Source organism: Dryas octopetala, chromosome 5, assembly GCF_963921425.1.
Source record: "Dryas octopetala chromosome 5, drDryOcto1.1, whole genome shotgun sequence".
Lineage (NCBI taxonomy): Eukaryota > Viridiplantae > Streptophyta > Magnoliopsida > Rosales > Rosaceae > Dryas > Dryas octopetala.
Window position 1 is genome coordinate 21,077,840 of NC_141370.1, and position 13,056 is coordinate 21,090,895.

General features: G+C 34.5%; 2 protein-coding genes across 2 annotated transcripts; both read left to right on the forward strand.

The window, feature by feature from the left end:
* Window positions 1-1,298: 1,298 nt before the first annotated feature.
* LOC147285657 (UDP-N-acetylglucosamine transporter UGNT1-like) lies at window positions 1,299-5,977 on the forward strand. The gene is made up of 10 exons (XM_086244722.1): window positions 1,299-1,416; window positions 2,688-2,764; window positions 3,444-3,602; window positions 3,703-3,836; window positions 4,015-4,145; window positions 4,229-4,273; window positions 4,389-4,486; window positions 5,131-5,238; window positions 5,562-5,618; window positions 5,733-5,977. Exons 1-10 carry the CDS (start codon window positions 1,311-1,313, stop codon window positions 5,805-5,807), a joined length of 990 nt encoding a protein of 329 aa, XP_086100848.1. The 5' UTR covers window positions 1,299-1,310; the 3' UTR covers window positions 5,808-5,977.
* A 5,375-nt stretch (window positions 5,978-11,352) lies between these two features.
* Window positions 11,353-12,731, forward strand: LOC147285658 (U11/U12 small nuclear ribonucleoprotein 25 kDa protein-like). Its single transcript, XM_086245424.1, has 4 exons — window positions 11,353-11,727; window positions 11,918-12,011; window positions 12,221-12,320; window positions 12,454-12,731. The coding sequence occupies exons 1-4, from the start codon at window positions 11,553-11,555 to the stop codon at window positions 12,544-12,546; spliced, it is 462 nt and encodes a 153-aa protein (XP_086101550.1). The 5' UTR covers window positions 11,353-11,552; the 3' UTR covers window positions 12,547-12,731.
* The last annotated feature ends 325 nt before the right edge of the window (window positions 12,732-13,056 follow it).

Genomic DNA, 13,056 nt, shown 5'->3' on the forward strand with positions numbered 1-13,056 from the left:
GGGGTGTATTGTATATGGATTTTAAAAGACTTTTGTGGAGTTTAAAAGTTATGTGGTATTCAATTAAGATTTTTAAAAAGTCCGTAAAAGTTTATATATACTTAAATACAAAAATAGTCCACGAACTTTACAGTGAATCTCAATTTGGTCCACTAATTATAAAAAATGTCAATTTGGTTCACAAATTTTTCAATTTGTACCAAAACAGTACAAACACTAACTTTCATAAAAAAATAAACCGAATTGGTCACATGAAAATGTAATGAATGGACTGAAATACCTCTGAAAATGTGGTCACTTGTTATACACATGATCACTTTTCGTTAAATTTTTCGATAGAAGTTAACGTTTGTACTGGTTTGATACAACTTGAAAAGTTTGTGGACCAAACTGACACTTTTTATAGTTAATTAACTAAATTGAGATTCATTGTAAAGTTTATGGACCATTTTTGTATTTAACCCTAAAAATTTTAAGGAGTCTAAAAGTGATGTGATATTCAATTAAGACTTTTAATAACTTTTAAGTTTGTAAAAGTCTATGTGTATTTAAAAAGTCACTGACTTGTATGGAATATATTTAATGATGGATTTTAATAGACTTTGAATGACTTTTATGTGTATTTTAAAGTCATTATAAATCCGACTTCTCCCTTACAGATTTATAAGAATTTCTATAAACTCTGTAGAACTCCGTAAAACTTTGTGAAAATCTATAAATTTTACAAAAGTCTATCACTTCAAAAAAGTTTACAAAAGTCTATATAAATCTATATACACTATACCCCTTTAAGTTAAATCTTGTGTGATTGAGTCACATGTATGTGGTTCACATGTGTATATAATTAAAACGGAAATTATTTTGAAAATGAAAGAATTAAAATCATTGTACATGAATGTAACCACCATATCAGTCTTATACTCTTATCAAATACAGAAGTTATTATTTTGACTATATTTTTGGAAAGTGAGTATTTTGTCCGATATAAACGGTAAGTGATTATCAATATTATTATCATTTTTGGAAAGTGATTTCTCATTAAAGTTTTTGTGGATAAACTTGGAAAGTGATTATTTTAGTTATTTTTCTTTGACAGGCTATTATTTGATTTAATTATTTAATAGCCTTGAAACGTTTATTTCGTATAAATGTTTTCACGGAAGACTTATCATTGCTCAAATATTCCCTCTCCCCCTCTGTCTACACTCTCACTGAGACACTGAGCGCTGCTGCTCCATAACTTTTGTTGAGTACCAAAATTTTAAAAGCGTGCGAGTGAGGCTGTGAGAGAAGAAAGGGCGTGTTTGGGCATGGACATGGAAAAGAACCAAAATTTACCAGTCTCCAACTCTTCGCACAGCCAAGAGAGGCTCAAGAAAGGAGCTTATGCTGCCATTTCATACATGGCCTCCGCAGGTTCGTTTATATCTTCATTCTTCCCCATTGCCTATGTCAGCTTCATGTACTCTTTATTTTTTGGGTTCAACGCTAATGTTTTGTATTTGTCTGTAATATGCTCTGTTTTCATTTTTTGCTTTGAATTATGTCAAGGGATCGGTGTCTGTCATAGTTTTCTATTTTTTCTGGAATGCTATTTTGTTTTTGTTTTGCTCTGTTTGGTTGGTCAGAATACGTAAGGAAAGAACATAAAATAGTTTTAAAATTTTAAAAATTTCCGGGTTTTTTTTTCCTTTCCCTTGTCATTAACGTAACACTATTCTATTTCTTTGTATGCACCGCATTGGGCTTAAATTTTAAAGCTATGGACCAAATTATGAATATAATGTAGGTGTAATATATTGTATACAGAGAGAAGATTTGTGGATAATCCTTGAAGAGATAATGTGGTGGTGGGGTCTTGGAAGGTAAAAAGGAATTTATAGTGGATGCATGATGTGATCAAGGGGATAGATAATGGAGAAGTGACACATGGGATTAGATAGAATTTAACCATTTGCATGGTTACTGTTGAAGTTTAGAGCATAACCATGATCAGATAGGATGGTGAATACTAATCATGTGCATTATTTTGATGACATTGTAATAAGTAACTAGTAAGGGAGATATTAATTTTGAATTCTGAAGAGATGCTTTGGATCGGAAGGTTTTGAAATACACACGACTGGGACAAATAAAGAATTGTAATTGAAAAGCTAAAAACGATTGAAAAGAATAAATGACGGTTCTGAGTAGAAATTCAAGTCACCATCTTTAGGTAAGAGTGCCTTCAACGTATTTTTTATTGGAACTATAATTGATGGCATAATTTTTGTGTGATTTTGAAACATAGAGTCATATGCAAGTACAGAGAATTTTTGTTTTGTTTAATGTGGAAACACAAGGTCAAAATGTGCTTACCATTTTTTTTTTTGTAATATTTATATGAAATGACTTTATTATGCTGTTCTTATTTCTGCATTGGAGTTGGTATTAAGTTCCGTTGATAACATTAAAGCTTTAATTTTTACCTGCTTATACTTGGTTTACTTTGATGGGGTTTTCAGCATTGTTTTCTCAGTGTTATGTGATCTCAGAAGTCACAGTTTGGAATGCTTAAACACTAGTCTCAGTTGTATATGTGTCTAGTTTCTGTTACCTACCTTTCAATGTATGGCCAATAATTATTCATGACGGAAGCTATGTTCTCTTGTAACATGCATGATCATGCTTTGCCCTTTATTCTGCAGTTCTCTTGATAATGTTCAACAAAGCAGCCCTTTCTTCATACAATTTCCCATGTGCAAATGTCATCACACTTTTTCAGGTAGCACATTTGCTAAGTTGGTTTAATGGAGTAGTCTTGTATCTTTGCGTTATAAACTAGACCGTCACGTGTTTTAGCAATATTTCACTGTAATCACTTAGTACTTACTAAAAATTTTATCTTGTATCTTCTATGATTTCAAATACCAATATGTGATTTAAGCAAGCATTAGTGCTGTAGCCATACTGCAATTCCCCCCTGTCCTTCCTTAAGAAGAAATTCAGAAATAAGAGTCATCTTTCATCTTACTGTAAGATCATAAGCCATACTATAAATTCTATACTATTTTTCCATGTGATTCATCTTCCATAAATAGTACTTTAGAACAATTCTATAAAGTGTGTGGCCCACATTATAAATGCATAAATAATGTTTTGTCTTCCTCAAGCAATGATTTGTCTTTATCAAAAAAAAAAAAGGGGAAAAAATAGCTCCATCATGTTGTTTCCCACTGCTGATATTGATCTTCATGTTCTTCTTCTTGAAAAGAGCATGAATTTGTAAATCTTGAAGGCATCCTTGACCATTGTCCTTTTTTGTTTCTTTATTCAAGTTTTCCAGCACCACATGCATGTTATTAAAAAATTGAATATATAATTTTTTTAGAGACATCATGGCTGGCAATTTATATTCTTATTGAATGTCTTTTTCTTAGAGTGAATTCTGAATGTTTTCTTAGATGCTATCGTCATGCATATTGCTGTATGCCATGAAATGCTGGAAGATCATTTCCTTCACAGCTGAACCACAGAGCACTATGAGCAATCCAGTAATCTTGGTACCATTTAAGACGTTGGTTCACACTCTTCCTCTTGCAATATCCTACTTGCTTTACATGGTAGGTACAGTATAGGCAGTGTGGAATCTTTCACATCATTTTGGCTGGATATTATGATTTTGCTTCTAGTGATGCATATTTATAATTCTTTTGGTGAAAGTTGGTTACAATGGAATCAGTGCGCGGTATAAATGTTCCCATGTACACCACCCTCAGACGGACTACAGTAGCTTTTACAATGATTGTCGAGCATATTTTGACAGGGCAGAAACATTCATATCCTGTTGTGGGCAGGTACGCAATACATTTACATTTCATTAATAGTTGTGCCAATGGTTTTATAGGAAGCAATAAAATAATGATATTCTGTCCAAAATGCCAAATTCATTCATGTCCATGAGTGTAGTTTTATGACTAGGTCTTCATTTTGATAACACCTTTCTTAATGGAATGCATCCAAGGACTTCATCAGTGTGGGGATAATTATACTAGGTGCAGTAATTGCTGGAGCTCGGGATTTGTCATTTGACGCCTATGCCTATGCTGTTGTTTTTGTTGCAAACATCTGCACAGCAATATATCTGGCTTCTATAGCTCACATTGGTAGTATTTTCATTCTTTTGTTATCTCATGCCTCATTTATTTATGTGATAGTTGGATATTGTTATTAATTTTCAATCTTGCAGGTAATTCCAGTGGTCTTAGTACCTTTGGCCTAATGTGGTGCAATGGTGAGATAAGAAGTCCTAAACAAAGTTTATATGTTGACCTTGAGGTTCATTTTCCATGAAGAATGTACTTGAGCTAAACTGAACTAGCACGGAAATCTGTTTTTTTGTACCCTAGGAATAATATGTGGACCAATCTTGCTGTTGTGGACGTCAATCAATGGTGACCTAAGCAGGATGATAAACTTCCCACATTTATTCTCTCCTGGTTTTCAGGTGCTTCCCTTTCACAAGAAGAATTGTCAATCTGATAGTTGCCTGCCTTGGTGCATTTTTGACAATTCAGTTACAGTATAACCAGTTAACCACCAATTCACTTTCAGTCACAGATCTCTCTTAAACACTTAACTCTGATATTTCCTTAGTTTAAACTCATTTTGCTATCCTCTTTTGGATACTTGTATCAAGATGCCCAGTTGTTTGCTCGTTGTCCGTACTAAAGTTGCATCTCACTTGTCATTTAACTTTGGTCTTGTGTGTTGCTGAAACCCACCATCATTTGCCCTTCTTTCAGCAGTTTATTTTTTCTTTTTATTTTATTTTAAATGAACATAATATGAGCAAACTTGTGCATATGGCTACCACAAATACTTGGAGTTGGAGTCCTTTCTTGAACAAAACCTGCTAATATCTGGTCAGATGCATTTTGTAGTTCCTCCAAACTTCTGTATCTAGGTTATGACTAACAATATACTTCCTTAAAGAAAATTAAACTGGTTCCATAAAACTTCTTATTTCATTATTCGCTTCATGTTTCTTTACCAGAGATCAGTGCATATTAATGCCATTGCCATAAAATGCCATCAATGAACTATTTTGACATTTGTGAGTTGAACTTGCTGCATTGGAATATTTTGCAGGCTGTGATGCTTCTTTCCTGTGTTATGGCTTTTTCAATAAACTATTGTGTATTTTGGAATACAACGCTCAATTCAGCTCTCACACAGACAATCTGTGGTAATTTGAAGGTGTGTAATGCATGTTTCGGACCTTATGTTATGCTGAACATGCAAGACATTTTCCAGTGATTTTAAATACAGAACAATCATAAGGTTAAAGTAAAAAACCTATGTTTAACATGTTCATGTGACTGATGGTTCAATTTGTTACTCAAAAGTGCTTGGAGGATAAGTGCTGGATTTCATATAAGCATTTAGTTGTTTGGCTTGAACCGGCCAAAAGGATAGGCACATAAAGCAAATTTCTTGTTTTGTGAACTGTATTAGATGTAATTTTCTGTTTGCTATTATCTCTCTCAAAACACAGCTCATCCCTATGCATGCTATTTTAGGATCTTCTTACCATTGGGCTTGGCTGGGTACTGTTTGGCGGGCTTCCATTTGATTTGGTAAGCATAAAACTCCCATTTGGATGTACGTAATTTCAGCAATATATGCCCATAACTGACAGTCTATAATTTCCTTACTTTTCCATGTGAACTACTGCCCTGATTTCCTTGAAGTTAAATGTTGCTGGCCAATCTCTTGGTTTTCTCGGGTCCATTTTGTATGCTTACTGTAAACTCCGAGGGAAATAAGAAGCAAGTGGCTGCAAAAGAGTCTTCCTTCATAGAGGAGGTGAAGTACTCCAATGACTGGGAAGTGCTGCATGCATCAGCCGTCAAATTTTGAATTGTAACCTCAGGTTCTTAGTGAAAAATAAATTATTTCTTTATCTACTCTCAAAAGATTAAACCATATTTTGTACAATTTCTGATTTCACCTAAATTTTAGACTTTATTTTCATTGGACACGACTAGGCCAACTCATTGGGTACCCCAAAATAACTAAAAAGAATTAAGTTTAGCTCTGTTTGCTAAAATACTTTGGGAGGAGGTTAGCCTGCCTCTGCCTGCATGTGTGGTGTGGACAGTGAAGTTTCATTTCATACAAATTACAAATAGCACTGCTTTATTGTTAGTAGCAACTCGAGTTCATGGAGGGAAAGTTGTCTTTCTTGTCTCCACAAGCTGACAAGCGACTTTGGCCTAAATATATGCCATGCATGATTGAAACATACCCATCATCCCCGGCCACAATATTGCAAAAGCTAGCCAGCTATCTTAAAGTTCAGTGCAATATTTTTATGCACTTTTAATTCTTCTCCATCCCTTATTTCATGATAAGTATATAGTATACTCTATGACCATGAGTCTATATATGAGAGAGATTTTACTACTTTCGAGCTAGCTCTGTTCAAAACTCCAAAGGTAGTTGCTATCTCATCAATCTGATCAATTCCATGTTGCTTATGTGGTGCATGCATGGATATCAACCATGCATAAAGTGAATGAATTCTAGCTAGCTCTAGGAAAACCAGAAACATCAACATGCACTAAAGCAAAAAAAGAAAACAAAAGAAAGTGGCAGGTGGGGGGCAAGAAATAAAAAAGAAGGTAAAAATAAGAAAAGTAGTTCAAATATATTCTTGTGCTGAATAGGAACTACATGTTGAGAAAGTATGTTTGCTTTCCTGAATATAAAAAGGCCCACATGAACATGGCCCGCTGCTTAGCCTGAAAGAACTCTCACTTATGAGTAGAACATGGCCATGGTTGTCTCTTTGTCTACCTCTTTAATCAATTCATCAAGACCAGACCAGCATTCTGATTTAGAATTCTGACCTTGGAATTCATGTTTCTACTGTTCATTTTCATTGCTTCAACTATGCATATATATATATATATATATATCAAATTAAATTCAGTAAATAGAAAAAGAAAAGAAAAAGAATAACTAAGAAAGAGAGAAGAGAGCTACCTTTTGACCTCCTCACAGTCATTAGTCTTTAGTCATTAGTCATTTCCTACATCGTTAGTCTAAGAAAGAGAAACAAAGACCTAGGATCTGGTGTAGAAAGCAAAGATGAAAAATGGAATGGTTTAAGGCGTGGGAGAATCTGTTTATTGGGTAGAGGCACGCGAACTTATCGCCCCAAATAATGAGAGAGAGAGAGAGAGAGAGTTTAAATTTCTTTCTTTCTATCTTATTTTTAGAGTCCTTTTTTAATTTATATAAAAATGATATTAAAATGGTCTTTTGCACTTCCCAAAAGCTTGCCTTAAAATAATAAAGAGTGAATGGAAAAAGGGGTAGGGAAAACCAAGGGAAGTGTCCCCCAGTGGAGGCCCTAAGGCAGGGCTTCTTTAGCGCCGGTGTCTCCGCTCTGGGTTGTTGCATATTTCACCTATTTGCTGACTACATGTGTGCATGCTTTGCTAAATGCTAATTAAATTACTTAATTATCTCAATGTGTGTGTGTCTCTGTATTTGTGTGTTTGTGTTTGTGTTTGTGTGTGTGTGTGAAAGATAGCAACTTTGTACGTACTCCTTTCTTTCCTTGGCCTTCCGAAACTTGTTGCTACTTGCTAGACAAATCCCTTCGCTGACATTCTGCACTCCTGTTCCCAAGATTCCCTTCTTTCTCTCTCTCTCTCTCTCTGCAACACACAGACTTTGACCCATCTTCAGTTTCCACATGTACATTCTATTCTTAACATCTACACTTTTGGGCACTACCAACTGTTAATCTGACAGAATGCATAATAACAGGAGGTCTATAAACCCCCACTTAACCTTCTTTTTGTCCTACCCTTAGAAGCTATATGATCTTTTTTAGACTATAGCTAGGATGAAACACCAATTTTGTATCACCTATATATGAACACTTAGAAATTTGTAGTTTCATGTTTTTCTTGAAGGACCCATTTCGTTAGTAAGTATTGTTTGAAAAAACAGAAAAGCTAGGAAATTAAAGGTTTAATGTATATGGGGTACGTATACATATAAGCCAAGCATCTTATTCTTATAATTAGGTTTAATTAATTGATGCAATGCTGCAAGCATGACATTAATTAAAAAGGAAAAGGGGGTGAGGGTGAGGGTGAGGGCGGGGGTGGGGGCTAAAAATATAGATTAATGATAATTGTAGGAAAGAGAGAGAGGGTGGAATGAAAAGGAGTTGTTTGGGCATTTTGGTGGAGAGGAATATTTTCAGGTGCATGCGCGCAGGAGAAGGAAGGGGGGATGTTGATTTGATTGAGTACAAACTAAGCATGAGAAACCCTAAAGTAAGTTGTTGCTCCCCATTCACATCATTCCACTCACCTTCTTCATCTTCCACCTTCCCATCCCGAGGCAAAACCTACCAGTATACATTCTCTGCCTCTCCACCCCTTCCCTCTTCACTAATCCTCCATCTCTCTCTCTCTCTCTCTCTCTCTCTCTCTCTCTCTCTCTCTCTCTCTGTGATCCAAACACTTCATTCCTTGTCACAAATATCATATGATCACTTGTTTTTCCCCCATATATGTTGTGTCCAATTAATATGTGGTTGTTAATTTCTTTCCATGCCATATAGGATCATGAGCTCGATCTTTAACTCTCTGAACCCCAATTGATGAATTCTAGCTTGTAGAAACTCTGCATATATTTGATTGTTTTCAGTACTGTAGTACATCCATAACCAAACTAGCCAACAATCACCACTCTTTCTAAATTCAACCAGGAACCCATATATATTTGGAAACATATATAACAAAAAGTATATACATCCATCTGGGTTGTCTTCTGATTTTTGTTAAACCTCATATATTTGATTTTTTATGTGATGCTTGTGCTATGGTTTTAATTTTTTATGTCTTCATTATTTCTGCTTTTGAATATAAAATGTTATCGCCCTTAAAATGCATTTTGACAGGATATAATATATGCTTAGTTGGATGTAAATGAATCACTGATATTTTGGAAATCATATCCCAGTCCCACTTCAACAGTACAACATTAACTGGCCCCAACTCCACATGCACCTACATTAATCTACTATATAGTTTGGCCTCCCACTCCACCAAACTAGCTAGCAGCCACCTTAATATTATTTTCCTACTGGGAATTACCTAAAACTATCTGCTTAATTATAGTTATGTTTTCAATTAATTTGGTTTGACCAACATGGGACCAGATTTGGTTTTCTTTATTCAACTACTTTTTCCCCCTTTTTTTTTAGGTAAGTGGTACCGCCCCCTGCAAACTTAAGCTTAAAAGGCAAAAAGAAGGCTACAAACTCTTTAGCTAGCTAGTCCCACATGTTTTGAACAGCTTGATTTGATGCATGTACGCTTCTGGTTGTTCATGGTGTGAAAGAACATATATCCTCTGCTTTATGTGCTTTCTCTCATTATAAGAAAGAAAGAAAGAAAGAATTTGATGGATATGTGTGTGGGAGAATTAAAGGAGAGAGATGGAAAGCGATGTTGGTGAGGTTCAATCTGAAGACAGATTTACACAAGGCTGCAGGCGTAAATTGATCTCAGATTGAGCCGCGCCAATATCACTTTCTTATATAAATATTAATTGCTTCTTCATAATCGATCAGTTACTTACTTTTCTCCATATTAATTTCTAAACCTCAATAAAGTACTTGTTAATTAATTTAACTTTTTGCATGGTATATATTGCATGTTTTAGCTAGCTTAATGTGATCTGATCGATCACCACAATGAATGTGTATCTTATCTTAGCTTTACATGACATATTTCATGTAAAGAACTTCTGTTTGATCTTATGTACACTACTTATAATGTCTTCTTTTTTTGTCCCTTGCTCCCCCAACAGATGCTAGCTCCATGCTTTAGTCTCTGGTTCCAAGCAGTCCATTCTCTTGGGGTGGATATATAACAGATATGAAATCTCTCTCTCTCTCTAATATGCACTATTAGGTTTATAACGTACTGTTGATTAGTGGTTCGAATGCATGCCTGGTTTAATACTTTTGATCATCAAGAGAACTGTGGTTTAAACTTCAACTCTAATGCTTTCATGTACATTTTTTTGTTAATTTCTATACATTTGTACAATCATTAACCAGTCAAATTAATAAGTCAACTGTTTTTTACATTTCATTTAAATATAAACGTCTATAGTTGTTGATCATGTTCAACAAATAATCTAACATATATAGCAATTAAAAGTCTAATAAATTAAGTCTACTGCGTGTTAGTTGTTGATTGATATATTTCGTACATATATGGGTGAGATGATATTAATAGGTCTCAGCTCTTTACATAAGATGTGATCAACAAATATAGTGTGTAGAACAATAATGGGTCTCATTTAGGGAGAGTTTGATTCTCCCCAATTTGGAACTCAAAATGATTTTTTTCCCTCTCTAGACAGAAAAACAAAATGAGAAGAAATATCTTAAGAAATGGGCCAACATGTCGTGGATGGTAGCAAACAAAAAAGGAGGACATGAAAGTTATGCAATGTAAAAATAACGACATGTACTATTGTTTTCCTATAAAACAAAAGCGGCACGTCGTTTATGGTTACTGAGGAAAACATTTTAGGGCATGCCGTTATGATGAGATAATTAAGCAAAGTCATATGATGACAACTTTTTTATTTTTTATTTCTTTGTTTTCTTAATATGAGGAGGATGTTACTCATTGATTTGATTATGGAAGCAGTTCGATCGAATATGAAATGGCAAAGTCTTGCAATTAAAACTTTGAAATAAATTAATGAGGAATTAAACTGTTTTTTTTTTTTCTTTTATTTAAGTACTTTATCTAGCTTAAGCTTTTTTGTTAATTTGAGTTTTGTGATCTGTTTTTGACTTTTCTGTTTGTAGCTAGTGTTGCTTGTGGTGGTATTGCTGCTTATGGGTTAACTGCTTTTGTTATTTGGTAACTGCTTTTCCTTTGAAGAGTGATCGAATAAGATAATTAGATCTGTACGTAACCCAACTTGATTATATGCGTTGACACTTGACAGACAACAATCTAACATGTACGTTTTGTTTTTGTTTTTCTTTGGAGCATTTGAACAACCATTTGGCAACCAACCCAGCTCATGACTTTAAGATCGACATACCCCGTGTATATAGGGTTTAATCTAAAGATGTATGGCCCAAAATAATCGAGCATTTAGCTCTCAGAAATTAATGGGTCTATCATACCTACTTCATATAATATGCATGGACCTAATTACTCCTGCTGGAACCTTTAAAAACTGATGTCAGATATGGGTTTGACTCGTTCAAAACAGTTTTGGTAATTCTGATATTTCTCTTAGTACGTTAGTTTAGGCTAGCTAGGCAGTCCACAAAAGTTTTGTAACTAGCAAATATATGCAGTAATTGGAACACCGGTCAATATTCTGTTATTATAGGGCACGTCTTGTTGAGGCTGCAGCTGGTAGAGAGGGTTTAATTACATAATTAGGATTTTTAATTGAATTCGTAATCATAATTTAGTTGGTAATTAATCTTCTGTGTAAGAAATATGCAGCTGACCATGGGTACTCGTGAACCGGAGTTGACAATCACCAATGCCTGCCAGTCTACATCGCCCCGACGACTGCTGATCATCGGCGCCTTTCGGAAGAGTCTTGCTTACCGCAAACTGCCCCAAGACCCCCTTACACTCTTTGTTATCAAATTGGACGGCTCTAGCTTTGGTAATTAATTTATGTATGATGATCTCATGCTTAATTAATTCCTTTGTTAATGTGACGTACATATATATGCGTTGCATGCATGCATGCATATGAAATTGTTAATTTGGATGTATGTATGTATATGTATTTGAATCGATTGAATTATGTTATATTTTGGTTTAATTAATTTTCGTCTTTTTTGTGGAGGCAGAGGTGAATGTTCCGAAAACGGCGACAGTGGCCGAACTTAAAGAGGCAGTGAAGTGTGTTTTTAATCAGTCACCAGATGATGAAATGATTTCATGGTATATATATGTTGTATTGCATGCCTTTTATGGATTTGGGTTCTGCACAGTAATTAGAATATATTGTTCAAATAAATTACATAATATTATCAAATTGTGGGTCAATGGGTTCATGCATGGTTAATTTAATTCAAAATGTAATTACTATACAGATTTCTGAATTGTATATTTAATTATATATATATGTGTGTGTGTTTATGATGATGCAGGGCACATGTCTGGGGTCATTTTTGCTTATGTTATAATGGTCAGAAACTACTTGATTACAAGGCATATATCCGACTTTTTGGAATCAAAGATGGCGATAAGGTAAATTTCTACTATTCTATATATATAATACATATAGTCCTGAATTCCAATTTCATGGGAATGATTTTCTTGCTGCTTAGTTTTCACTTTTCTATTAAATAATTAATTATTTGTGTTGTTGTAAAATGTGCAGCTTTTTTTTGTTCGGCATCTTTCATTATTTAAGTTTGGCCGGGAAAAGAGACTAATAAAGGATGGAATGGCCCTGCAGCTAATGAACAGCTAGCTAGCTTATGATCGATCATGAATAGAATAAAGCATATCCATTTAATGCTTCCACTGATAATTGACATATTAATTGATAGTGGTGCATGCAAGAGAAATCCCTTCATCATTTTTTGGTTAGTGCCATTTTGCTTCAAACACCAATCGATCGATGTCATGAATCATGATGAAGGGAAATCAAAGGAGACCGAGGCTTTATACAAATGTAGGAATTGAATTTTGGACACTGATCTTCAGAGGATATATATATGTATCTGTCTTGCTCTGTATGTTACTTTACACTTTTATAGCAAGTTCAATAAAAGAAATAAAGTGAAAAAAAAATAGCTCAAAATTTCAGGTAACTGTGACAAGCTCAATTAGCAAAATAATAGCTATGATTTTGTGAAGTGCAGAATTTGAACTATACTGATTCTGCTTACTTTATTATATACACATTTTTTTTTTGGTGAACCTTGTACACCTTGAGATTTTATATTGGCTGGCCTAAAACTAAGTTCCTGAAACTCCA

What these genes read in the sequence shown, in the direction of transcription:
- LOC147285657 (XM_086244722.1), top strand. Translation starts at nt 1,311, where the DNA reads ATGGACATGGAAAAGAACCAAAATTTACCAGTCTCCAACTCTTCGCAC. An exon ending in TATCCTACTTGCTTTACATG is followed by an intron (nt 3,603 to 3,702) that starts GTAGGTACAGTA and finishes TTTTGGTGAAAG; the next exon opens with TTGGTTACAATGGAATCAGT. An exon ending in GGCTTCTATAGCTCACATTG is followed by an intron (nt 4,146 to 4,228) that starts GTAGTATTTTCA and finishes TCAATCTTGCAG; the next exon opens with GTAATTCCAGTGGTCTTAGT.
- LOC147285658 (XM_086245424.1), top strand. Translation starts at nt 11,553, where the DNA reads ATGCAGCTGACCATGGGTACTCGTGAACCGGAGTTGACAATCACCAAT. An exon ending in ATTGGACGGCTCTAGCTTTG is followed by an intron (nt 11,728 to 11,917) that starts GTAATTAATTTA and finishes TTGTGGAGGCAG; the next exon opens with AGGTGAATGTTCCGAAAACG. An exon ending in GATGATGAAATGATTTCATG is followed by an intron (nt 12,012 to 12,220) that starts GTATATATATGT and finishes ATGATGATGCAG; the next exon opens with GGCACATGTCTGGGGTCATT.